At 37.6% G+C, this 25,830-nt stretch overlaps 1 protein-coding gene across 1 annotated transcript in view; it reads left to right on the forward strand.

The window, feature by feature from the left end:
• The window catches only part of FAM13B (family with sequence similarity 13 member B), a 44,304-nt gene that overhangs the window by 13,524 nt on the left and 4,950 nt on the right, over nucleotides 1–25,830 (forward strand). Inside the window, 18 exon segments of the mRNA XM_040077865.2 lie at nucleotides 953–1,130; nucleotides 1,754–1,898; nucleotides 3,898–4,055; nucleotides 9,803–9,844; nucleotides 10,812–10,967; nucleotides 12,855–12,990; nucleotides 13,212–13,235; nucleotides 15,506–15,573; nucleotides 16,132–16,186; nucleotides 16,554–16,607; nucleotides 16,609–16,702; nucleotides 19,216–19,281; nucleotides 20,384–20,594; nucleotides 22,073–22,202; nucleotides 22,669–22,750; nucleotides 23,022–23,251; nucleotides 23,579–23,662; nucleotides 24,460–24,555. Coding sequence (XP_039933799.1) covers nucleotides 953–1,130; nucleotides 1,754–1,898; nucleotides 3,898–4,055; nucleotides 9,803–9,844; nucleotides 10,812–10,967; nucleotides 12,855–12,990; nucleotides 13,212–13,235; nucleotides 15,506–15,573; nucleotides 16,132–16,186; nucleotides 16,554–16,607; nucleotides 16,609–16,702; nucleotides 19,216–19,281; nucleotides 20,384–20,594; nucleotides 22,073–22,202; nucleotides 22,669–22,750; nucleotides 23,022–23,251; nucleotides 23,579–23,662; nucleotides 24,460–24,555 — 2,009 coding nt within the window.

Raw genomic sequence — 25,830 nt, forward strand, 5'->3', positions numbered from 1 at the left:
AGACAACCATTTTCTGTGTTTGGTTGCCTGTATTCACCTGCTGTTGATGTTGACTGTGTCTGAGCAAGTGAAATCCTGTGGTTCCTGCTTGGTGTTCTGTATGTACTCAACAGGGAATTTACTCACTCTTTGCTTCGATATTAAGGACTCGGATGTCTCTGCTCCCTCATCTAGAGGGGCAGAGATGGCTCATCATCTTCACTGTGCTTTTCCCTCTCTCACTGATATTAGAAGAGTTTTCAAGTGTCTGAGAAGGAAAGGGAGGTCTCTTTGTATCATTTTTTTCTTGCATTTTGCTTTCCTATATATGGAATTTGTCAGGTACAAACAGCTGTAAACTCCTTGAACCTTGCTGCCTGTAAGGCTGATGAGGTAACAAATAAGATTTATGGGGACATGTTTTGATGAGGGGTATAGTTGAATGGGGTGAGAATGAGGAGATTTTATGGTGACCCTTTCTCAGATCTGAAATTGAATCAGCAAGCTTCAAGCTAAGCAGTGTGAAGATGATTACACTGAGATAGCTTGGATTTATCAGTTAAGTATTATAAAAGCAGATAAGGTGGTGAGAATAGGATGCTCGTAAAGGAAAAGGTATCACAATAGCTTGTCTGCCAGAAGAATTTAACTAGCTGGAAGTTAACTCACTATCTGGAGCTGTTGTCTCTAGAGCTCTTCTGTGAAGCAATTGTTATGTAACAATGGTAAAATAAAAACATACAGAGTTTGCCCTCTGAAATCAGGAATTTGAGCGGGCATTAATTGGGGAAAACGTGCAGAAGAGAATGGTGGATAATATTGAACAAATGCTAGTCAGCTTTCACATTTTAGGTTGTGGTTTGACTAAATTAGTTGTACTTTCAGAAGTAAGTGTCAGAGGCAAAAAGCTAATCACTATCAAATATGAAAAGATACCTTCTTTGCAACTAAAATATTTTTATTGCTTTTTCAGATTATAATAATGAAGATGAATTTGGAAGAAAGTTGAGGTTCCTCTTGCAGCAGCTTCCCCCTGTTAATTACAGTTTGTTAAAGTTTCTGTGTAAATTTTTAGCTAATGTAGCATCGCATCATGAAGAAATTTGGTCAGCAAGTTCTTTAGCTGCAGTCTTTGGCCCGGATGTTTTTCAGTAAGTTAATTATAAAAGTTAATTCACTGTTTCTATGGGAACTTGAGTGTCCCTGTGTAGTTTAAAGTCATTCCTGGTCCATGAGCCACAGTAACAAAGTGCACAATATGTTTGAGGAAGAATCTTTTTCTCTTCCCACCCATTCTTTCACTCAGTTTGGTTTTACGATTTTTGCTAAGCTTTAAACAGCAGCTTGTCTCTGAGCAGTGGCATCAGAAACCACTGTTCTGATTGTTGCATTACTGTATTTATTCTGAGATTGAAATATTTTAGTGATAGCATGTAAGGCTACTGTTTGTAGCAAGAAAACAATTCCGGGAGAAGGCTGGTCAAGTACCAGCTTATATTGTTGTTTCCTCTCCACAGGAAAATATTTGAATTCTAAATATTCCTCATGAAAAGTTAATTGACTAAATAGTTGCTAATTCATAATTTTAAAATCTAAAATAGTACAAAGCTTTATAAGGCAGTAGTGTGCAGGCATGCTTAAAGTTTTGTGCATTCAGAATGGGTAGGGGATAATGGTGTGAAGTGTAGCACTTAGTCATAGAAGGCGTGCAGAGGTGTGCTTTGGAAAATGTTGCATTTAGATTTTTAAACTAAAACAGTGTTGAAATCTCTAGCATTTACACAGATGTGGAGGATCTGAAAGAACAAGAAATAGTTAGCAGAATAATGGCGGGACTTCTGGAGAATTACTATGAGTTTTTTGAAAATGAAGAGGAAGATTTTTCATCTACTAATGATTTAAGCTCAATAACTGAGCAGGTAAGAATATTTTGAATGGCTATATGTTACCACTTAACTGTCATACACATTTATGTTTATGAAGGATTTATTGAAATACAGTTTCTTTAGTATGACTTAGAAGTTTCTTGCAAACTGACAAAACCTGGAATTTTCTTAATGCTTTGAAATTCTTGCTTTTGTAGTAAGTATAGCCGTGCTATATTGAAAAATACATAGGAACTAAACAAACAGTGATGTCTTGCCTAGCACGGACACTCTTATAAGCAGCTTTCTAACTACAAGTTTAGGAATGAAGCACTGTTTTTTGATCAAATGAAGAGCGACTCTGTTGTTGGTCTTGGTCAAGAGAATTTCCAGGTGTGTCTTACAGGGACACGCAGGGTGTCACACTCCACTTGATGATGTTATCAGTGGTGCTTTCCTGTGCCAGAGGTTTTGAATGGTGTTTCTGATTGCAAGACTTGAAAATGATGTTTTTTCTGTAAAGAGGGAAAAAAGACAAAAAATAAGCAGTTGCTAAGGTAGGTAGCAGAGAGTACTGAATTTTAAAGCCTATCTCACCCCTCTTCTGGCAAGACAGGTGAGGCAAGTACTGGGGCAGTTGGCTGCTTCCTCTTGCCTGCAGTAGATGTTGGTCTGGTGTGCCAGGCATGGGCAGCATCTGCTGTGTGAGCTCCTCTGCAAAGCTCCATGCAGGAATGTCTGGCACTGAGAGCTGCCACAGCCCTGCTGCGTGCAGGGAGCTGCTGAACCTGTGACCCCTGCAGCTGGGGGCTGTCCCTGGGTTGGGATGGCTTCTCTGTAGACCAGAGCTGCTCTGTGCTCTCATGCTTTGAAATTATTGCCTTGGCTGTGCCTCATTTTATGTTTTAGCAAAAGGATTTCCTAAGCACAAAATCTGTTTGATGTGTGGTTTTGTTTGTTTTTTTCCCTTAGTTGGAGGGCTGGTGGGGTGTCCCTTTAATTTCGTGGTGTCTCCACCAGATGTCAACAGTGCACTTTTGTCGGGCCTGTGCGGTGGGGACAGAAGGGCGCTGTCCCCGCAGGGCACAGCCCTCAGTGTGTGGGTGGGCTTGCCTTTGCTTCACTGGCACATCCTCTTGCAATTACAGAGGAAAATCAAGGAAAAATACATTTCTTGCCTGGAATGTAGTGCCATATAATCTGCTACACCCCTTTTAAAAACTTAACAAATATCTCCTCTTTGTCTTCTGTGTAATCTTAAACTTATGAAGTTTCATTTTTGCTTAATTTAGTGCTTTTGTTTTACACTGGCGGCAGATACTATAAAGCATATTTTCTTGAGGCTGCTCTAATTTTGGGGTTTACAAGATTGGGAGTTCAGTAATCAATCACAGAGGCACCTTGGGAATCAAACAGAATCACTTTTTTCTGTTTACCTTTTCATGTTTTAGACATAGTTTTAGCTTTCTAAAAAAGTGAAGTTTTCTGTCTTGAGTTGCCACTTGGCTATATTGTTTTGCGTTTTAAATTGGCTATATTTTGCTGCTTTAGTAAAAACATCTGTGTTTGGAAACAAAGAAACAAAAATAGACAAGAGCACAGAAACTTTGTAAGTGTTCATTCTGGGCTTTGAAGTTTGGGTTCATAGACTTCTGTATTGCCTGTCCTAGGAGGGTTTGAAAATGCTTCTGATACATGGATAAGGCTACCTGTGGAATACAAAATTGTCTGTTTTAGATATAGAAGATGAAAGGTTCTGTAGTTCATTATTGTAGTCTGGTTGGGATTTTATCATTTCTTCATTCTGCTTGTATTCATTTATGGCATTATTAGAGGTGCTTCTTGCTTCTCAGTTTTTGTCCAGTGTTCAAGAGCAGCTTTTTAATGGTGTAGAATTTACAGTTTTACATAAAGCAAGTCTAGTGTGTCTGTTTTTTTCCTAAAATTGAAAAGTGTTCTTCACATTTCTTTCATACCTTTCATGCTCTTTTAATTCTCTGGACCTCTTGAAAGAAACTTTACAATCCATTAACTTCCATTAAATGATTTTTAGATCAATGATCTCTTGGAAGAAGAGGAAGATGTAAAGCTTGAGCAGCCAGAAGAACTTCCAGAAGACAGCACAGAGAAACCTGTTGAAAGGCCAGCTGTGGTGCATCTAGATAGGACAGGGAGTCTCTCAGATTCCAGGAATGTTACAGCATCAACAAGGTAACTTGGTTCTGCCTTGGAGTTTGGATTTAAAGTTTGGATTGTAATTTATTCTGTCAGAAAGAGAAAGTGCCAGACTTTAGAGATAAGTGTTGATGTTTACAGACTGAAGCTTTAGAAGTGGATGCAGTTCTTGTAATAGTGAAATATGGGTTAAAATAACTGTTGCCAAATTCAGCAGAGGAATATCTGTAGAACTCAGATCAGATTAAGTATGGGGATTTATGCAGGGAAAGGTAAAAAGGGCATATTTTAGTGAAACCGTAAAGTGGTATTTAAACAGTAAATTTTTTAGCAGAAATAAGAAGAATCTGCGTACTGGTAGATCCAAACCTGTTTTGTACCATCCTTCCAGTGGGAAATCCTAGAACAGTTTCTTGTTCCTGTGGTGCTGGAGAGCTGTGGGCAGGTTTGAAAGTTGCAAAATGTGATATAGGCAGGAATGTTGGAGGGTCACCCAGGTTTTAAGAGCAATTCTCATAAAAGAATGTGTAAACATAAAACCATACTTTCATTTGAGAGCTTATTGGTGCTGACTTGTAATAGACAGATTTATATTTTTGTTTGTAGTATGCAAGGTTTTATTTTTAAGTCTGCTTTACTTGTCCTTAGAGTTTACATTCTACAGATGGTGAATTTTACCTCTTCCCCTCTACAGCATGTGTTTGGTATGGGCATTGCATGTAAGAAGTTGTAGGGAGGAATGAGGAGGAATCTATAATAAAAATGTGACTAAAAGCAGAAGAAATGCAGGGAAAATTGCAAGTAAGTTACTGCCAAAGAATGGGTAGTCTCAAGAGTATGGATTTTTGGTTGGAATCTGTTCAGCTGCTGGCTGCATACTTCATTCTGCTTCATGACAAGAAGCTTTAAAATATCAAATAATGACAGAATCATGATTCTGTTTTGTAATTGAAATTATATTTTAATTATAAATTATCTTTATCAGTAATAAAGCTTCTTATTTCTAGTTTGAATTAATTTTTTTAAAAATGTAACTATTCACAGGTATTAGGTGGCTTCTGGGATGTGTAAACACAGCAGTCGTGACAAACTCAACATGTTTGAGAGTTTAAGTTGGATAGCCTGGAGAGAAAAACATTTTTACTTGATGTTTAAGGTTAATTAAAAATGAATAGGCATTAATTATGGTTGGCATTTTACAAAATTTGTGGGGAGGGATAAGGAGGAATCCTTTAGAAGAAGCAGAATTTCGGCTGTAAAACCAGAACAACTGCAGGGAGCATTTAAAAAGAAATAAAGTGAATGAGAAAGTGCTCTTTATTGAACTTTTAACCACTATAAGTGCTGTAAATATTTTCCCAAACCTAATGGCTTTTATGTACGCATTTAGTGGCCTTTTTTTGGCCACTTAGTTTCTTGATGTAAAAAAAATAATTAAGAAAGCAAATGTTAATGCAGGTTTATTTGGATTATTTATCTTTGTCCTGATGTAGAGCTTGTGGCAGCTTGTACAGGAAGGAGGAGAAGAAGTAGATCTTAAATATGATTCTTGCAATTCTTTAAGCTGGGGGTTTGTTGCTTTTTTGCTGATTCTGGGAACCAAATATCTGTATTTCAGTCTTTCTATGAAGAGTACTAAGAGAGATTGTACAAATCAAGATAAACAATGGGGCATTTGACCTTCCTTCTTGTTATTTGGGCTGTAATTTTGCTCTCTGCCTTTTTTCTCTACTCATTCTGTTTGTTCTCGCTGAAACCTCTGACCTTCCTGCCCAGCATGGTGTTAATTTGACTTTGAGTTAGAGGTCTTGTGTGAATGTGGATAATCATTAATGCACTTTGGTTTAGTGACTGCTTGAAAATGGTATTTCTAATAAACCTATGGAGTGATCTTTGAGCCCATTACCCGGCAGGGAGCATTTGTTGCTCACAGGTTGGTGCTGAGCGCCTAAAGGAAACTTGTTCTCTCCTTTCCCAGAAGCCTTTTCTGCACAGCTCTTTCTGCTCCCCTGACTTTTGGAGTAAAGAATTACTGACTCAGCATTGCAGCTGAATTTTAAGACATGCTGTTGAAATAAGTACTTTAGAATTCTTCTCTGTCATTATTCGAAATTTTTCATCCCTGAGCCTTGCCAAGCAGTATTTGCTTTAATTGGGCACTTCATCTCAAATGTTGTCAGTCAGAAGCTTAATATAAAAGCTCTTTGGTTTTGGAGTTTTCAAAACTATATGTGTAAAAATATGAGATATGACAAGCAATAAGTTGTATAAGCAGTTTGCTTTGTTTCTACTAAATGCAGAGACAAGGGCAACATCCTCACTGCTTCTGTGATATTTTTTGTTAACCATTTTGTGATTTAATTAGCTCTGATCAGAGACAAGGGATAATATTAATACCTGCCACGAGAGACAAAATACATTTTATAGCTGACTGAATAGAAGAGCTGCCTAAATTGTCAGAAGATACATTATTATTTTAATGTAGCGCTGTTTTTAGCATCCAAATACTTTTTCCTCCTTCCATCCTGGAAAATCTGTAAACAACACGTTAGGAGAGCTTTCAAGTGTTGATTGGGCAGCTTATTGTCAGGAGTGACCTCATGTTGCAGTCGATTTCTATTTAGACTGCAGGGTTTAGTGCAGCACTCCAGAGGTGCCGCTCGCAGGCAGCCCCCGGAGCACAGCCGGCAGCATGCACAGCCAGCAGCCCACAGCACGCTTTGCTGGCTTCCAGATGAAGCATTTTTACATGAAGTGCTCTTTTGGGATAGCAAAAATAATCAGAATGGCCTGCAAAGTTCTGCTGCACAGGTAAATATATGAAAAGGAAATGTCGGTTTTGATATGATCGCAAGTAAGGCTTTAACTTTAAATTTATGTGAGGTTAAATGTGGTTTGGAGATACAAAATGAAGTAGTATCACAACTGATTACTTTAATGAGAAATAAGAATCTGTGTATGGTCAGGAAATTACCAGAGAAAACTTGGGCATGTTTTATCTCCAGTTAATATATTTTTCTACTCAAGATCTGTTTTTACCGGGACCTTTTCTGGATAGGGAGCCAGTGCTGAATGGATTCTCAGGAGGGAGTTGGCATTATGAAACAAAGATGTTTACCTTTCTGTGTCTTGCTGTGTCATGCTGCGTTAAGGCTCTGTCTGGCATTATAAATTACAGCTTTTAAAAAGTATCCTTGAACTGTGTTAGGTGGGCTCAGAAGTTGTAATGGCTTTTCACCTAAGATTAAGCACTTTCTGAAACAACTGTGAGAATTGCTAAAGTGATTCATTGAAGATGTAAGGTATTCTTCAATGTAGTAAGAGGATTCTTTAGGCTTTGTAATACTGCTGATTTATGCACAGCTTTTGCTGAGTACCTCTAATGCTCCCAGAGGTGTTGAGTAAAAGCAGTGGAGAGCCATCCTGTGCTGGGGGCTGAAGGTTACACACTAGGATGGAAAATTTTGTTCTGAACCATGTTTGAAATCATCTGGATTCTTTGGAGATGAGTTTGATTCTCCCTATTCTTGACACATTTCCTCATTGTCTCAAGTGGTAGAATAAAAGGATTTCAAGTCATCACAGTTTCCTATAAATAGTGTTTGTACTCGTGCCCTTGACTGATTTTTCTCTTGCTCTCTTTTGCAATTAGGTTGTTGCAGTGTTCTGTGCTCTAATTGCCTCATTTTTTTTCTCCCAATTTGTCCAAGGAGTGACTATTCTAATAGTAAATCAATTTCATTCTACACAACTATGTATTTGTACTTTTAGAATACAAGCATACCTTTTATAATGCAACTTTTGTAGAACTTAATGAGATGGATACTTTAAACTACATGTTTCATATTTTGAAATATGAAATTTTGAAAACTGGTGTTTTTCCCAAGATTGTGCTTTTTTTCACTTACCTTGTTCATGAAGCTAAACTTGTAGCATCATATTTTCATATTTTTTTTTTCAAGTATTGTTAATCTAAAGTATGTTTATCAGAAAATTGACTTGGCACAGGTGGTAGGGCTACGCTGAACTTCTGTGCATGGAAATACAAATTAAATGTAAATATCCTAAGCTGTAAACTACCTCCTGCCATTTTTTAGCTTGTAAGAAAAACACTAAATGTCAGCGTGTTCCCCCTCAGTTATTTGATCTGCAGCTTTGAAATCAGTGGCTACAAGATCCAGCTTCTGTGTCAGGTGTTTTAATTTCCCAAAGCTGTGTCTGTTTTGAAATAGTTGAGTGCTGCTTGTTCTGTCAATGCATTTGGAGTAGATCAGCTTTGGCTTTTCACCAGGCAAATGCACACACAAATCATAAGATGAACTTGATTTGTCAGCCAGTTTCCATTTTAAAAAAAGGGAAGAAAAGAAATTAAAAGTGTCTATGAGCACCTGCTTGTTCACTTGTGCCTTATGGGGTTTAAATGCTATGCACTCTGCTCTTGGCCCAGTATAATGTATCTAAGGCAAGCTGGTACAGTTATTTTTAAATAAATGCTTTAACCACTTTCTTTATCAGCTTATGTTTAATTGAAAGCCCTTTATTGCTTTATTTGTTTCATCTACTCAGAGGAAGGAAAAATAGAAAGTCTGTTCAAGGTGATTTCTCTCTATGGTGGTGGAACTACTAATAAACCTCCTAAGTTCTAACCAAGGGATTCTTTGCTGTGTTGAAACTATTCTTGGGTAAATAAAAAATTTAATGCAAGCAAGGCTCATAGCAGTCAAAACTGAAAGGACACCGCACGGAGGTAATAACTTGCTCAGTTCTCCAGGGGAGTGGAAAGCTCCCTTGTATTTCAGGGTTTACCTTATGTCTTCATGAAAATAATATTTTAAATTGACTTTGGCAACATTGTTGTTGTATGGTAAAGAGTAGAATAAAATCTTTTTCAGCTTTTGAGCCTAGGTATCTGTAATACAAAGAAGAAGACTTTTTTTACCTCCCTCGCTGCCTCCAAGTTAAGCTGAAATTTATATTTACTTTTTTTCTGAGTGAAGTATGTGTGTTGCAACTCATGGCTGTTTATAGTAGATTTCTCATCTTTTGTTCTTTACTGTCACTTTGTCTAAAGTTTTAAGTATCCTGTTTATAATAAAATTTCAGTCTTATTAATGAAAAATTGTAGAGGGACCACACAGAGATGAATTAACTGACATGCGTTAGTTATGTCAATTTCCACCCTCCCGCCCCTCCTTGAGTACTTTAACATTCTAGGCTGAACTGGCTTTGCCTGGAGATTCCCAGATGTTTTACAGAAATGAGGCTCCTGTCCCAAAATCTGCCTTCTACTTGAAATGTTGAAGCTGTGCTCAGAGAGCGTAGATCTGTTGAGCGCTGCAGAACAAAATTATGCAACAGTGGGAAGAACCTGTGGAGGAAAGCAGAGTAATTTGGAATTTGCTTTAGGCAGCAAGGTTAAAATCTGCATTCTCAAGCAAGGTGTCAGGAAATGTTTGACTACAAAATGATTAGTATTTCCCATGGGAAAGAGTGTACATCTGAGAGCTTGGAGCTTCATAACACAACAAATACTGGCTCTTGAGAGACAGAAATCTGCATTGCTACTTCTGCAACTTTCTGCCTTGTGATGGTGCTCCTTTTAGATTTGTCATTTAAATAATAAAGGACTGCAAAGCAGGGTGTTCTGTACATGTTTATTCTACTTCTGTTAGCTGCATCACATGCAATATTTAAATATTTTTAGGTTGTTTTCTGTTATCTTCAAGACTTCTCTTAGGGTGGTAAGTTATTGCATCATATTAACTTTTTTTTCTTTATTGCAGTGCTCATATCTCTCCCATAAGTATCTTGCCAGCCTCTGCAGAGTAAGTATAATGAAAATATAAAATGTTTGAACTGTGCTTTTACTAGAACATGCATAGAAGTTATGTATCATTAAAAAAAAATGCAGTAGGTTTGATTAACGTTATGAAGGAACATATTTTAGTGTGAAGGATTTCACTGCTGGCATTTAACACTGATGCAGAAAATACCAAATGCCTGTCAGTGTTGTTGGCTGCAGGAGCACGAGAGCAGAGTGTGCTTGCATCCAGAGTCCAAAACTTTGGTTTTACACTTAGATACATCATAAGTTTTTTACTTAACCTTATAATAGCATTCATTTTGTAATTTTAGCAGTAGTGATACTGAGTATAGTTCAGTGGAATTCTCTGTACAAATATGGAGGAAAAATAAAAGCACAATTTCAGAGTTAAAATGGGATTAAATAGTTCAAGATTTTTACAGGAGGATTTTTAGAGGCCTCTTATGTGTTGGGGATGAGCTGCCTGAGAGGTGCTCAGCAGAGTAATCTTTTTTTTAAAGAATACTGTTCTTTTCTAGATGAAGTTTTGGGTATCTCCTGTGTTCTTCAGCAGGTACTTGCTGATTGTCTCTGCTATTTGTTGGCTTTTGCCTTTTAAGATGACAGCCCTGTTCAGGAGAGGATGCAGCCACGTGTGATGAAGTGGAACCGGCTCCAGGGCTGATTCTGACCTGTTACAGACACAGGATTTTACTGTCACATTAATATATAAGGCTTTTATAAGTTTTTTTGTATAGTTGTTAAAAAATAGATTAGTTATTGTAATGTGTTGATTACTCTTAAAATACTGTTGATAATACTGTTGTAATTTCCATTGCCTTTTTGGAAAATTTAGCCTTTTTTGCCTTGAAATACTGCCATCAAAGATTGCTGTCATGTAATGTTTATCTCTGCCTTTCTGTGTAGTTGATCAGTGCAAAAGTAGAGCTCTTAATAGGATTTTCTTTTTTGTCTTTTTTTCTTTTTAGCATTTTAGAAAGAACAATCAGAGCAGCTGTGGAACAGCATCTTTTCGACCTGCAGAGCAGCTTAGATAATGATCTGAAACATAAACAGCAACAACGACTGGGCTGTAACAATGAAACAAAAAATGCCAGTGGAGATGAGGAAGGATCTAACAACCAGTAAGATTTTGTTGTATCTGTAATGAGTTCTGTAGGATTGTGTGTCTTAACTCTTCCAAAAAAACTTCCTCAAATCCCCCACCACAACCCAAAAGTTACAACTTTGGCTGTTGACTTCAGTTTTATCTATTTTAAAACAAATCAACTTCCATCAGTGGCAGTAATCAATAGATCTTGAAGCAAATACTTTGAATTGATCTTGTAGCTAAAAATACCATGAAGTGTATCTGCTTTACTGCTGAATTCTTTACAAGTAGCACAGGAACTTGAATTTACTCAAGTGCTTTCATTCTTATCTCACCAATGTGAGTTATAACAAAATTTTAACATGTTAAAGCTATTGTAGATTCTCTTTCAGTTCTATAACTCTATCTTTCCATGTCAACATAGCTGCTTTACTGCTCTGGCTGCCAGTGTAAATGAAATAGCCAAAAATGGATAGAATGACCACTGTGGGTCTGTTGGCATAGAGTTCCAACCTTATTTGATCAGATTTTATTTTTCTTGTAAATCAGACCAGATTCTGATTGTAGTGATTGCCATGGAAGCATTTGGAAGCTGGTACATTTTGGTACTTCATTAAAAATAAGTAGTCATGATTAATACCCAGACTTCAAAAATGTGTTAAGATTTCAGTACCTAAGTTTATTTGTTGCTCAGAGCTGGAATATGTGAACAGAACCTGAAATACATGAAGTGTTCAGCAATTCAAATGCTTTTTTCTAAATTGTTCAATTTTATTGGCTTTAGTAGACAGGAATAAAGTTTGCAGTGGATTATAATACTAATAATTATTGCTGGTAATCATCAGTTAAATCTGAGTTTTAGTGCTAAAGATTCAATGTCTTTGAAGTAATTTGTAAGTGGGTAATTGCCTCCCAGCCCTGTGGCAGCTGAATTCCTTCAGCCCCAGTGTAAGTGCTGTAAAGGCTGGCTGATCTCAGAGGGGAGGCTCCGAGTGCCATCACTGCCTGTTTGAAACCAGTATCCTCCTCTGGCACAGGGACTATTCCAAATGCTTCTGATCATCATTCCAGTGTGGATTAGCTGTAAGAGAGGATACATGATATCTTCAAGGGAGTGTCTGGGTTCTTTAAAGCAGCAGACTGCACAAGGCAAATACACAGTTAAATTATCAACTGGAAAAAGCAGTGATCCAATGCCAATTTCTTAGTACTAACTTAGTGGCTGGAATTAAGAAAAAAAGAGTTAAAATGTCGATTTTCAACCCATCCTATTTATTATCTCTATATCTGATAGACAAGGAGCTTTCTTAATGAGGTTTGGAATTCTTTTTGAGTGAGGAGAAGGAAGGCAAAGAAGTCAAAGGCTTGTGATGAATGACAGAGTCATATGGTAATGGGGTGGTGGCACATAAAGAATGTATGTGAATACAAATATGGTGGCAATTAGTTTTAACCTGGCTGTAATGTTACATGCCTTAAGTTTAAGGCAGATTAAATGTTAGAAATAATGGGATTTCTCACTGGAGGGGAACACAGTGACAGTAGCTATAAACTAACTGGCTTCAGTACTGAGAGGAGTGTAGCCACAGCAATGTCATTGAGTCACTGTAGTTTCAGTTTGTCATTGCTTCTGGCTGTTGTGTTTTAATTCCTTAGGTTGATATGGTAAGTGTGAGGTGTATACCTGGCCCTTCAGACAAGAACCAAATAAATACATTTTAATATGTCCATCATGTATGGATGTACAAAACGTCACATAATTAATTTTTGCCTACATGTTGGAATAATTCTGTTCAAAAAAAAAACAAAACAAAAAAACAAACAAAAACCATCCTGATGTTTGATAATGTTTAATGTTTTTTTTTTTTTCTTTTAAAGGTGTAACAACAGGTTTCTAAAGTCCTTCTGTTTGTATCTTTAGGAGTGATGTTATTGAAGATAATGACACTGGTAGCAGTGAAAACACAGGAGACTGCTCTGAAGTATTGGTTTGCACTGATTTAGACAGTGAAGCTATGAAACATGATACTGTAACTGAGAAAGAAGAAAGCATTCAGGTGAGAGCACGAGTCTCCTGTATATCAAATCATAAGTTACTGTAACTTTAGTGCTCTAGAGATCCAAGTTTTCTGAAGAGCTCTGATATAGCGTTACGTGGTGCTCTTGCTCTGTGCAGTCAGTTATCACTCTTGCTGTGCCACATGCACTGAGAAATTTTGTGTATTTCGGTGGGACTTGTTAGGACCATGACTGACATTTTTCCATTCTTCTTTCACAGATACCAGCCCTTCCTTCTGCTGAGGTAAGTTGGTGTATGAGGCAGCACAGCCCTGGTTAGAACAGCATTGTTTTAGTAAAGGCTTGCTGAGGAGCAGAAGCTGTAGAGCTGAGATTGCAGCATAGCCCACAGTCACCTTGAATGCATCAGGAAAAGGTAGCAGTCACCTTGAGACTTTGCAGCCTCTTGGCTGTGCTTGTACTAGGAAGGTGTGGTTTTGTCATTAGCTAATCACGACCTTTCCTCTCTAGTTCCAGTTTCTTCTGTGGTAAGCAGAAATGTCCTGTTCTTTTCAGCACATCTTTATCTCTTCCCTAGTTGATGCAAACAAGGAGTTCCTTAAAATATGTGCTGACAAATATTAAATCAAGGATAACAGTAAAGTGCAAGAGAGCATTCTTCCACTCTGCGTCAAGCAGCACAAATGCAGCTGTCAGATAAGCCCTTCTAATAAAAAAAATCAAATCTATAGTTCCTTATTTATTTGCTAACAATTGTGTTGTTACAAAGCTAAATGGTGAATTCTGTGGGTGGAGAAGTTTGGTACACACGTGTAGAGAAGTTTCTACAATGGTTTTCAGCTTCTTGCCTGTGAGTCCATAAATCTTCCTGAGGGTTTCCTGAAAGATAACCAGATAAGCAAACCTATTGTTAGTAGACTTAAATTAACTAGAAGAATTTAATGGGTCTTTGAACTTGAAGAGATGGGAAGGGATGCCTTGGCATAGTGAAACCAAGTCGTCTGGAATCTGTATTTTTATTAAAACAAAATGTTTCCGTAGTGCTTTTCACTGTTGTGATGTGTTCTGCTCTTGGGCTTCTGGCTGCTTTTGGGGATCCCAGATGACTCTCTTGAATCACCTAGCAAACCAAGTTTTCCATTTGTTTCCACAAACTTAGCATATTGTTTTGGAATCCTATTCTGTAAATTAAATTTCACAGAATATGTTCATTGTCCTGGTTCTTTCCTCATGCTTCAGTGCCAAAACTTGTTCTAAAAAAATAATTAGATTGTTATCCTATAGCACAAAAATGCATAAAACATGGTGTTGGATATAAAGGGGAACATGATGCTTGGGAGTGCATGATAGAAATACTTTCTTTGTCATAGCTGGTGTCATTCTTGGTCTTTTTTTTGCTTTTTAATAGACTTCTGTCCATTGCTGTCAGTGATAAGGTGACATTTTGGCATGAAGATTTGGTTTTTTCAATGTTAGTTTTTACCATCCTCTTAATAAACTGTTTCAAATGTTATTGGACAGTTGTACCTTTTGGGGAGAGGTTAAAGGGAAATTGGTGATTCTCCTGTGTGGAAGGAGTTTGAGGGGAGTGTGTAGGGTTGTAGGAAAAGACAGCTCTGCACGTGAGTTCTCCTTTGGGCCCAAAATGGAAACAGAAGCAGTTTCCACAACTCCAGTAAGTGTGGAGTTACTGTGCAAGTAAGCTCATGTCCAGGGTGGAAAGTAGCTGCTGGAGTAGGACAAATGCACTGTAATTAAAAATTGTTTCCCCAAATTGGAATCTGACTTGAGGACTGGAATAATGTCAGTAGAAGAATGGTGTTTTTTCTGATAAGGGTGTCACTTGCTGTCAGCAGCATAAAACTGGCACCTGTTGGTGTGTTTGAACTCTCCTGGTAACTTGATCTTATATTCAGACACTGTAAAGATAATTTTGTGAGAATTTTTGAAGTCTAAAACTAAATTACATATTTTGTATTTCAAGTTCCTTGTATTCCCCCAAATAAGACACTTTTCTGAAGAAATCAAGTACTGGGCTTTGGCATAAATACTTTTCGTGAACAAAGTGGTGACATGGATTCATCTGAATTTGTTTTGTGAGATGGTGTCATGGAACTAACAGCACTTCTTCGTTCCCATCCAATTCTGTTGCTGTTTTATTTAGTAACAGGGATTAGTAGCTTCTTTAAAAAGTTTGTCAGACTCGTTTCATTTCATATATGCTGGGCACAACTGTTTTTGAGATTAGGATGTACAAACTCCCATGATTTTAGTCACCCCAAACTTCATGTCCCGAGTTACAATTTTAGGTACAACTTTTATTGAAGAAATAATAAAAAATGATTTATCTGAAGATGGAAATTCATTGTCTGACCTGGTCACTGGCCTTACTTGAGATGTAAAAATGTCACACGGTTAAAAAGCGTGATTTCCATTTCCCCACACAAGAAGCTTTTAGTTCTTGAGGGTGTTTCGTGGTCAGAGATGATTATGGAAATGTTTTCTGTTGAGAGAGCCATTCCCAAATCTTCTAAACATACTTTTTCCCAACAGACTGCAGACATATTATTGAAACCATGTGATGAAGATGAAGATGTTGATGGAGAAAATAATAGTGAAAGGTTTGTGTTTTTCAGTAGTCATACAAACCTATATGATTAACCTACAGCTTTTTTTGTGAACCACCTTATGATCTGGGCAAGAGAAACAGAAGAATAAAAATTTATTTTCTTTAAAATATTTTGGCACATTTTATTGCTTTTAATGATTGAAGAATTAATGTTAGAAACAGTGACAAGCCACAAAACTTTGTTAATTTGCAGCTTTACTCCAGCACTGATTGAAAATTCAGTTTTATTCAGTTGAGTTTTAAAATATTTACTCTCAATTTGAGAATAAATGGTCTGAGCTATTTTTATTTCAAGCTGTGTTCAAGTCTAGTTGTTGTTTATGTGCTACAACTTGAAATTCAATGTGAAGTTCAGAGTGTGGAAAGAGAAGTAATATAACTTTTTTATCCCCCAGAGTTTTAATTATTGTCTTAAGTAAAGACATTGCCTATCTCCTAAAACTGCATGGGGTTCATTAAAAAAAAAAAAAGGGGAGTATATAGTGTTTACTGTCCATTTAAATGATAATGTCCATTTAAAATGATAATGAGGTCTGTGTCTTCTTTTTAGGGAAAATAGTATATTGCTTGATGGCAATGATAGAGTATCTTCAGAGGCATTTCTGGTAAGAAAGATTTCATTTATATCCTGATACACAGCATCTTATAAGAAATACAAATGTGAAGTAGCACAGTAAATTTAGCTTTTAACATCTTGTGGTGGTTGGTGCTGCAAGGCGTGCAAGACCTCTGTTAGAGAGCTCATCATGTCACTTCACAGAAACCTAGGATGGCACAGCAAGTTTATTCTTATGCATCCCCTGTAAGAAATGTTTTGTAATGTAAATAATTGCTGTCGGGGTGTGTGTCCATTTGTGATTCCTCGAGTTTGGAAAGTTTTTTCCTTAAAATTTGTAGAAGTACTAGAGCTGATTGAGTACCTGACTTCCAGCTGTTAAGTAATAATAAAATTGTTCTGTTCTTTAAATACAGGATTCAAGTAGCAAGGCTTGTGATCTTAATGCAAACACTGATTCAGAGGTGTTGGGGGGGTGGCAGCGTTAATGTTCCCGAGGAAGCTCCGGGTGTCCAAGTACCACATCTGGATCTGAAGAATGTATCTGATGGTGACAAGTGGGAAGGTAATTTTAACTCTTTAGCTCACAGTATCATTAGGGAGGGTTGATAAATAAAACAATTTACAAAGTAGGAGCAGCAAACAACATGTTCCTGTACGCGTGGTAAGAGTAACCAGGTCATGACATAGGTCTCATCTTGTTTCAGAACCATCTGCAACTTCATTAAGGAATTTAAAACAATCTAAGGAAAAACTAAAGAAAGAAAGCAAAATAGTCCAAGTTTCATTTTAGGTGTTTTGTTTTGTTTTTGTTTTTTATTCTTTTTAAAAGTTCCATGACCCTGGGTCTCTCATCCAAGTCTTTAAAAACACTTTGTCTAATTATTTTATTTAGTTAAAATTCTCATTGTGTCTTGTCTTTATTTTATTAAATGTAAACTATTGAATTAGCTGAATTTGACTTAAAAACACTAACCTGCCAAACACAGCAGTTCATATTTCAATTTTTCTGAAAAATCTGTCAGTTGTTTTGGTTTCCATGTCATTGGACAACTTGAAGCAGCTTTACATTTTCAAATAAAGGCTAAAGTTGCAGATGGATATTTTTCTGTGCCCCTTCTTCCACGGTCTGCGTTTTAGGAAAAGAAAAACACTTGTAACAGTTTTTTCTCAGACAGGGTTCCTTATGTTTGTGACCATATTCTTCACTGCCTTCCAGGCTTAGCAATCCCCTGAGCTTGTGACTTAACTGAATTTTATTGCTCAAATGTCCAGTAATAGCTGTTAAGACTTTTGTTTTACTTAAAACAACCATAAGCCTTTTGTAACCAGAGCAAAACACTCTTGTCAATACTTTATTTTCAAAACACTTCTCTTTTTACGTCTTCCTTATATTGTGTTTCCTCTGCCTGGTGTTGATATTTGGAGTCATCACACCTTAAAAAATGCAAGTGAAAATGCTAAACCACTGTGAGCTGTCACTGACAGTGCAGTGGCCACAGGCCACTCGATTCTGGTTTGGAAAACTTGGAATACAGCTTGAGAGATGTAGTGCAGGTAAACTGTGCAGGGATAAGGTTTTAACTTTCAGCAGGCTCTTCCAGTGACAGCTGTTCCTTGAGATGCCTTCAAGTGTCACAGTGAAACCTTAGCAAGAACCTTAACAAAGTGAAACCTTAACAAGGAATCACTGCGCTTAACTTGTGGTTGCAGTGTTGGAGGTATTAAAATGGAGGAAGTAAAGCTGGAATTTGTTTTCTGTAACAGTGTAGCTTGAAGCTGTCACACGTCAGCACATAGAGCTTTGTCCTGAAGCTCAAGTGGTGAGAACTGATTGTTAGTTTGTCACTGCTGTTGACTGTCTTGCAAATTAATTGCCTTCATGAGTCCACACTTCCCTTTAAACCCTTTTAATTATTTTGCAAATAATGAGGTTTGCAACTTGTGGTTGGTTTCATCTGAGAGCTAGCTGTACAGTATTTGCTGGTTGGTGCTCTTGAGCCCTAGCAAACTGCACATTCAGAGTGTATCATGGCACAGAGAAGTCAAATTACAGGCACCCAAAGATGCTGAGTCCAGATTTTCATTCTTGTTGCCCAAATTAAGAACAGTCTAAAGGTAAAAAACCATAAAAGTCCTGCTTACGTATCAGTGTTTTATTTGGTTTAATTGCTTACTTGCACATTACATTTTGTTGCATCCTCTGTTTGTGTTAAGATGACTTAATATGTATTCTCAGAAGGTTTGTGGCATCCATTTTCATTATTTCCTTAAATCTGCTCATGAAATTGCTTTTGGTTTTACTTCCTCCAATAGCTTTCTGACCCTTGTTTTGAAAATAAAGCAGTGTATCTGTTTATGAATTTGTATTATAACTTCTTGGTATTAAATCATGTTCTTTGCAAGAGGTCTTATTGCACTGTGAAGTATTTGAATGTTGACTAGTCTTCAGTCCTGTTTAGGATGATAGTTAGGAACTCAGCCTTCCAAGGCACTGCAAGTCCACGTGACATTCCATTGAAGTAGAGTGACTTTGTTAAGAAATCTGTGCTAGTCCAAATTCAGTTATAAATTTGGGTTATTAAAGGCAACCTAATAGAAAACTCAAAGGTCTGTGTGCAACAGAGTTCTTGAAAATCAACACCAAATGCTTGCTGGCCCAAGGTGAAAATGCAGAATGCTTGATATATATTTCTGGGTATTTTTTTCTGCATTTGCCCTGCTTTTTGAAAATCACCACCATCTATTATTTACAAGCTCTGAGCAAAAGCATTAGAGCTTCCCTTTCGTTCATGTGAGGATGCATGAGTCTCTTATTAAACTGCAATAAGTCTTCACTATTCTTCTACCAGTTCTTTGTAAACCTTTCCAGTAAAAAGTTCAAATTGGCTGAGAACTGAGCATCCTTACCTGCCATGGGAATTGCTTGGAAGCTGAGAGTGCTCAGGGCCTGGCCCAAAAAGATGGGATGTTTTTCCCTGGTACTGTATCTTCCTGCTTTACATGTTATGTATAGTTTGTTCTGACTGTGCTGTGTGTTCACTTCAGTATTTTTGCCATTCTTTTTCATTTTATTAGCGCCATGCCCTATCACTTTCCCCCTCATTGATTTCAAAACAATGCATCTGCAGAGAGAAGGGGAGGGTAAGTATGGTTCGCCATACATTCAGTTATCTGCCTTTTGATAGTTGATGGTTTGCTTTCTAACTAACCCTTCACCTGCTGTCCCTTATATCTTGGGAATATTCTGATCTGCAGTTTTTTTGTTGATTCAAAAAGGTCCCCTTCTTGTATCTTGTACTGTGCAAACAGGCAAGATCACAGCTGAAAAACAACAACAAAAATTCCCAATCATACTTAGTAAACGCGCAATGGAAAGCAGGTACAAGGGTTACTTTTTTTAAAGATTACTTTGTGGGTTTTATTGTTGTTCTGCACACTTTGAACCCAGTTTTCAAATTTCTGATTTGAACTAGAAAAAAACCCCAGGCAACTCTGAAAGGGAAAGGGGGGTGGGATTTTAAATTAAAGTAATTGAAAGGCTATATCAGCTCTTCTTTTTTTTTTTTTTTTTTTTTTTTTTTTTTTTTTTTTTTTTTTTAAGACAGCAAGAAAATCATGTCAAAGAATTATAAGGGATGTTAGCAAGGAGCTTTTGATAGGGATTTGAAAGAATTGATTGTTTTGGAATCTCCCTCCTGAAAAATCACCTTCCACAAATTAAGAAATCTCTTTTTCTCAGTGGTGTCAAGATAGATTTTACCATAAAACCCAAAAACACTCCTTGAAAAAGACTTAAGCAAATGGGCATTGTACCTAAAGAGGTACTGTCAGACTTACCTTCTTCCAAACCAAGAGGACAACCTTTCAAAGTGCATGTGTACAGTATGAAAATTAATTTCCACAGCAAAATACTGCAATGGACAATAAATATATCCTTCTTATTTTATATTTCTGATACCTAAATAAGGCTCTTTTACAACTGTTGAACTGCTCAGAAATGCATACTCCCAAGATACACTTTGAAAAAGGGATCCTAGTGTGCATACTTCATTTCAGTACCTTTTTCTTTCAGTTATATGACAGAATTTGTAGCTTTCTGATGTATTTCACAGTTTTTATTCACTTTGTGTATGACACCACATCCTCTAGAGCATACAAGACTAAGCATTGGGTTCACATTTTTGTTTCGGCTCTTGTTTATAGTTCTGTTGACAGAAAAGTTGTGTCTCCTTTTATCTTCTAGATCCATTTCCTGCTTTCAAGTCTTGGCAGGAGGACAGTGAATCTGGAGAAGCTCAGCTTTCTCCACAGGCTGGGAGGATGACTAATCATCCATTGGAAGAGGACTGTCATCCCATGTTGTCGCATCGGAGTTTGGATTTTGGGCAAAGCCAGCGTTTCTTACATGATCCAGAAACGTTAGACTCTTCATCCAAAGCACTTTCTTTTGTTAGGTGTGTATTTTATTTTAATGCAGGCTGGTGGGCAGGAAGTGTTACTGCCAGGATGACAATACTGCTGTTTGAGATGGCTGTGGGTTTTCATGGTCTGAACGAATTGAAGACCAAGGTCAAATGTAGCGTTGTGTGTCCGTTTGACTGCTCTGCCTGCCCAGGAACTGCTGGAGGTTCAGCTGGGGTTGGATCGTGTCTCTCCAAGTAGCCACTGACACATGCTAAGGGAAAGAGGATAAAAATAGGACGAGATTGCAGAGCTTTCTCTGGCACTTGGTCAGAGCTTCGGACAAATGGCACTTCCTGGGCTGAAAATCCTATTTATATCCTTTGTTTACCAGGCTTTGCTAGGCTCTGGTCTGTGATTTTATGTAAGCTCTGGCTTTTTTTTCTTGTATTTTTTTAACCTAGTTTGTTAAAGTAGAGTTGTCACTAAACAAGCTGCGGGTTATTTGTATGAACTGGGCAGTGTGACTCTCCAAAACTGTAAATAATCCGTGAGCTATACTGTGCTACTGTTACTGGGAAAGGGAAGTTGAGGAGAACTTTCGTGCTTTTTAGGGAAGAGATAATCTCATAAAAATGAGCAAACCTGAAACGGGAGATTGAAACAAGTTTAGAGTTTCTAGTTGTCTGTCTGGCAGACTTATTGATGCAAAAACATCCTTGTGCAAGTTTTCTCCAATTAGCCACAGAAGATATATTTAACAAATACTGTTAAAATGATGTAGAAGACTGACGTGCAGAAAAGTGCTGATGATAACAGCTCTGCTCCTCATTCTGAAACTAATAAGGATTTGCTCTAGTAGATTATTAGATTAGTATTGCTAATATCTTGAACTACATAGGTGTCATTGGCTGTGTTGAGGGATGTTACAGGCACCTTGTGTAATAAGTGTTCTGGAAAATTCTCATGTCAGTCTTGGAACAAAAAAGCAGCAGATGTCAAGGAGCTGTGTAAAAGATGATATAAAACCAAAACCACATACTTTAGAAGTCCATTAGTAAAATCTAAGAAATTTATTAGTAAGACTAACAAATTATGTGGTTACTTTTTGGCTTAAGCATCTCTTAACTTGCTTGAGACTGTTGAGTGAAGCTGTTTAATTACCAAAGATTGTTCAGTGGTATTTTCTAGCCTGGCCTTTATTCTGTGCTTAGTACTTGTAGAACAGCTGACTATTTAGTAACTTAGGTAAATAGCCCAGGCACCAGAAAGTTGGCAATTAATGGTACATTACACTTGAATTTCAAATGCAGTTTTTCTGTTGTGGGTATTACTGATGTTATGGAGGCAAAAATAACATCACATCTTGAAGGCAGCAGCTCAAAGCAGTTTGAGTAAATAGCTCTGAAAACTTGAAATTATTGGATTGTGAACTGGAGAAAAAATGAAATTATTAATCTCTTACTTAAATATACATGTTGTTTGCATTCATTTAATTATCTAAATGACATTTAAAAATGTTTTTAAACAGAACACGAAGAGCATCCTTTAGCTCAAAAGATGACAAAAGGGAAGACAAGACACCTTATCAGCTTGTCAAGAAATTACAGAAAAAAATAAAGCAATTTGAGGAACAATTTGAAAAAGAGAAAAACAGTAAGGTAGGTTAGCACTTCTGTCTTAACTCGGGATAAAGGACTGCATGGGAGGGCGGAGTGACTCTTGTCACTTGACTCGTCGCTGAATAACTGTGTACACGAATATTTTGTTACACACTGCTGTCTACAAAAGGGAGCTGAGCAACAACAATATTAGAAAATGTGCCAGAATGCCAGAGCCAAAGGAGGACACAGTGACAGTTCTGCTGTGAGACTGAGGGCATTTCAGATGAGATGTGTGGAAAAGCAGAAATGTCTTACCACTCTTTGCTTCAGCTTCTGAAGTTGTTTCAGTTTTATTTTCAAGTGTTGTCCTTATGTTGGCACTGAGATCTGATCTGATACTGAGTGGCATTCCTGTAACTGTTTGCGTTCACCGTCACAAATATTACCAAATCTTGAAAGAAGTATTTATAAACAAGATTTAGTGTGTTTGTTTTAATATGTAGTTTATTGTTATTTTTTTCAGCCCTCCTATAGTGATATTGCAGCCAATCCAAAAGTTTTAAAATGGATGACTGAACTTACCAAATTGAGAAAGCAAATAAAAGGTAAGAGGTTGCTACAGTTTCTCATTCTCTACCAACACAAATTATCTCCATGACTGAAATGACCAAGTCATTCAATAAAATTCCACACCACACAAAAATGTTTCATTTCTACATTCTGCACTATCCAACAATCAAATTATTCTTATGGCTTTAGTTCTTTAGGAGAGAAACTTTCCTTATGCAAATTGCTATGTTCCTGTATTTGCAGGTAAACAAACTGAGAGTTTTATTTCTTTTAAACCTTTGGATTGAGCAATTTTTTGCATTTCAGATGCAAAGCAGAGGAGCTCAGAGGGAGAATTCATACCTCAAACACGTCCACGAAGTAACACTCTTCCAAAAAGCTTTGGTTCCTCTCTTGACCAAGAGGATGAAGAAAATGAGGATGAGATGCGGGTTGTGCAGAAAGAGAAGAAGCCCACCAAGGAGGCTACACTTGAACTCATTTTGAAAAGATTAAAGGAAAAACGAGTTGAGAGGTGTTTACCAGAAGATATCAAGGTAAGCATAAGGCTATGGGTTGGCTCTTTCTGAGAGAGGAAGGGGGAAATAGAGCACTGTCAGACACTTGAGATAGCATTTTATCAACATGATGATGCCTGTGGCTAGCAGCCTTTTGCCAGGCTGTCATATTTCAGACTCAGTGGGGAAATTGTCAACATGAACCACATTTTCCTTGCTCTATATTAAAATAAGCTGACAATATTGAATAGCTTTAAATGGAGGAAGGTGGGTTGTATGATGTTAACTAAGCTAAGTTTGGCTTAGGCATCTGTATAGCGAGTAAAAATGACTTGTGTTTGATTAAATGCTAATTATTCTTGATAGAAAATGACAAAGGACCATTTGGTAGAAGAGAAAACATCTCTCCAGAAGAGCCTCCTGTATTATGAAAGCCAGCATGGACGGCCGGTAATGCTTGGCTTTATTTCAAACTGTGTCACTGTGTGCATAGACAGCAGTAACTCTTGAGCAGTAGTAAGACCAGAATTTAATGCTGGTGTGTGGGGTTCTTCTTTTTCCTTCTCCAAAACACAAAGGTATCTATTGGCCTCCATGTTGCCATCTGAGGAACTTGCTGCATTGACTTCTAAAAAAAGAAAAAAGTATGTATTAATAGGCCCCCTTTTCAGAAATCACCAGGTTATTGGAGTGTGCAAAGTGATGGGTGTCACTTGGTGCCTTATATGTCTGTGAGGCAAAGAGATGTCTTAAAAATAAACAAGACTATTGAATTTCCTGGGAAAAGACCAGAATTATTATTCTGGATTTCACAGAAACAGAAATGAAAAGACTTTTCCACCCCCTTTCTCTACAGTTCCATCTTTTTCTTTTTTTCCCTTTCATTTCTGTAGAACCATCATCATTGCCAGGCACACATCTTTTACCCCAATTCTTGGTCCCTTTTTTGCCTCTTTTCCATGGATATTTAAAGACTGAGGGTTTCCCTGTGCTGAAGCTCCTCTAATTTTTAGGAAGTGTTTTAATCTTTTCCCTGAAAAATACAGTGTTAAAGTGAGAGAGAATGAAAAAGCACCCACTTGATCCCTTTTATCTGCATAAACCCCCTTTTATACGCACAGTTTAAGGTAGTTTTATATTACTGGTTGGAATCTTGGTGGCCTGGCAGGAGAAGCACACAGCTTTGTGTTTGCTTGTCTGTGATTGAGTGACCAGTATAATTAATTCTGTGGTTTCTCTGCCTCTAGGTTACTAGAGAAGAAAGACATATTGTGAAGCCACTTTATGACAGATACAGACTTGTAAAACAAATGTTAACTAGAGCAAGCATTACTCCTATTCTTGTGAGTAAAACAAATGCTATTTCTATTTATTTTCCCACTCTTGAACTGCGAGGCTGCCTTTAGAAGAGCTAGTAATGTTTTTTGTAAAACATCTTCCTTGTGTAAGATACAAGATACTGTTGTCATTGTACTTGAGTCATTTGATTGATTCACTGCTGAGAGCAGAGCAGTTCCAAGCTGCCTGTGACCTTGATGGCTCTTGGGAAGTAAATGGTTTTCTGTGGAAGTGAGTGAGCTGTGCTAACTTGCTGTAGCTGAGATGTTCCCAGTGCCTGTGCTAGGTATGGATCCACAGGACATACTGTACTTTTAGTCTTCCCCAGAATAGTAACACCAGTTGCAGTGCAGGTTGTTGTGAGCAGAGGCTTGAGTGACAGGATTGCCATCAGAACCATTTCATTCCTTCATGCTTCTCCAGAGAGAGACGTGTTACCGGCACCTGCAGCATCTGTGCAACATCCGTGCTTTTTCATTGCGTTTACCCTTCGTTTCCTTCTGAATTTTCTGTCCTCTCTCTGTGGTCTTCTAAGGGATGAGGAAGAAAAGTTTTCATACTGTGCAAGGAAATTGATGAATGCTTGTTTATAGTACCTGTAAAACAGCTGGGGAATGACAGGCAGCTGGTTTTGTTCTGCATGAGCCATAATCCAAGCCTTGCATACTGACCCAGACTTACAAAATACCTGTTTGGATGTTGGCTGCTGACCCTTTTGGAAGGAAGGGACTACATAGCTGACATGAGATAATCTCTTTGCATACAGACAGTTCTTCGCAGGCATAGGTAGCTGGGCTTACTCAGCAGGAACGTAATCTGCTGTTTACATTGTCAATGACAGTTCTTAACTCTCCCCTCTAAGCTGAAGTACATTGAGATAAAGGGACCAGGTCAAGATTCTGCCTTTCTTTCACATACTTTTTATTTGGTGGCTCCTTTAAAGACAAACATGATTTTCATCACAATCAAGTTGAAGGGCTTTTATATCAGAATCCCTTTCTGATCTCCATAAACACAGGTTGCTCTTAGGCACCAATGTGTTTCTCTGTGACTGGTGAGACACAGGTTTTTGGTAGTGCCCTTGACTGATTGAGCTCTATCCCATCTCTCCCCTCAGAAATCTGACTCTTCAGCTGAGATGGGTTTTACATTCTGGGTAGCCTTATGACTGTACCATAGTCATTCTGGTTTTTTGGCTGTGACATAAAGGCATGGGTGATAGCACACCAGAAGGATTTCAAATTCAGGAGAGATGTCAGTAACATGATTCCTAATCTGTG

The sequence above is a fragment of the Hirundo rustica genome, chromosome 14 (genome assembly GCF_015227805.2).
Source record: "Hirundo rustica isolate bHirRus1 chromosome 14, bHirRus1.pri.v3, whole genome shotgun sequence".
In the NCBI taxonomy this organism is placed as follows: domain Eukaryota; kingdom Metazoa; phylum Chordata; class Aves; order Passeriformes; family Hirundinidae; genus Hirundo; species Hirundo rustica.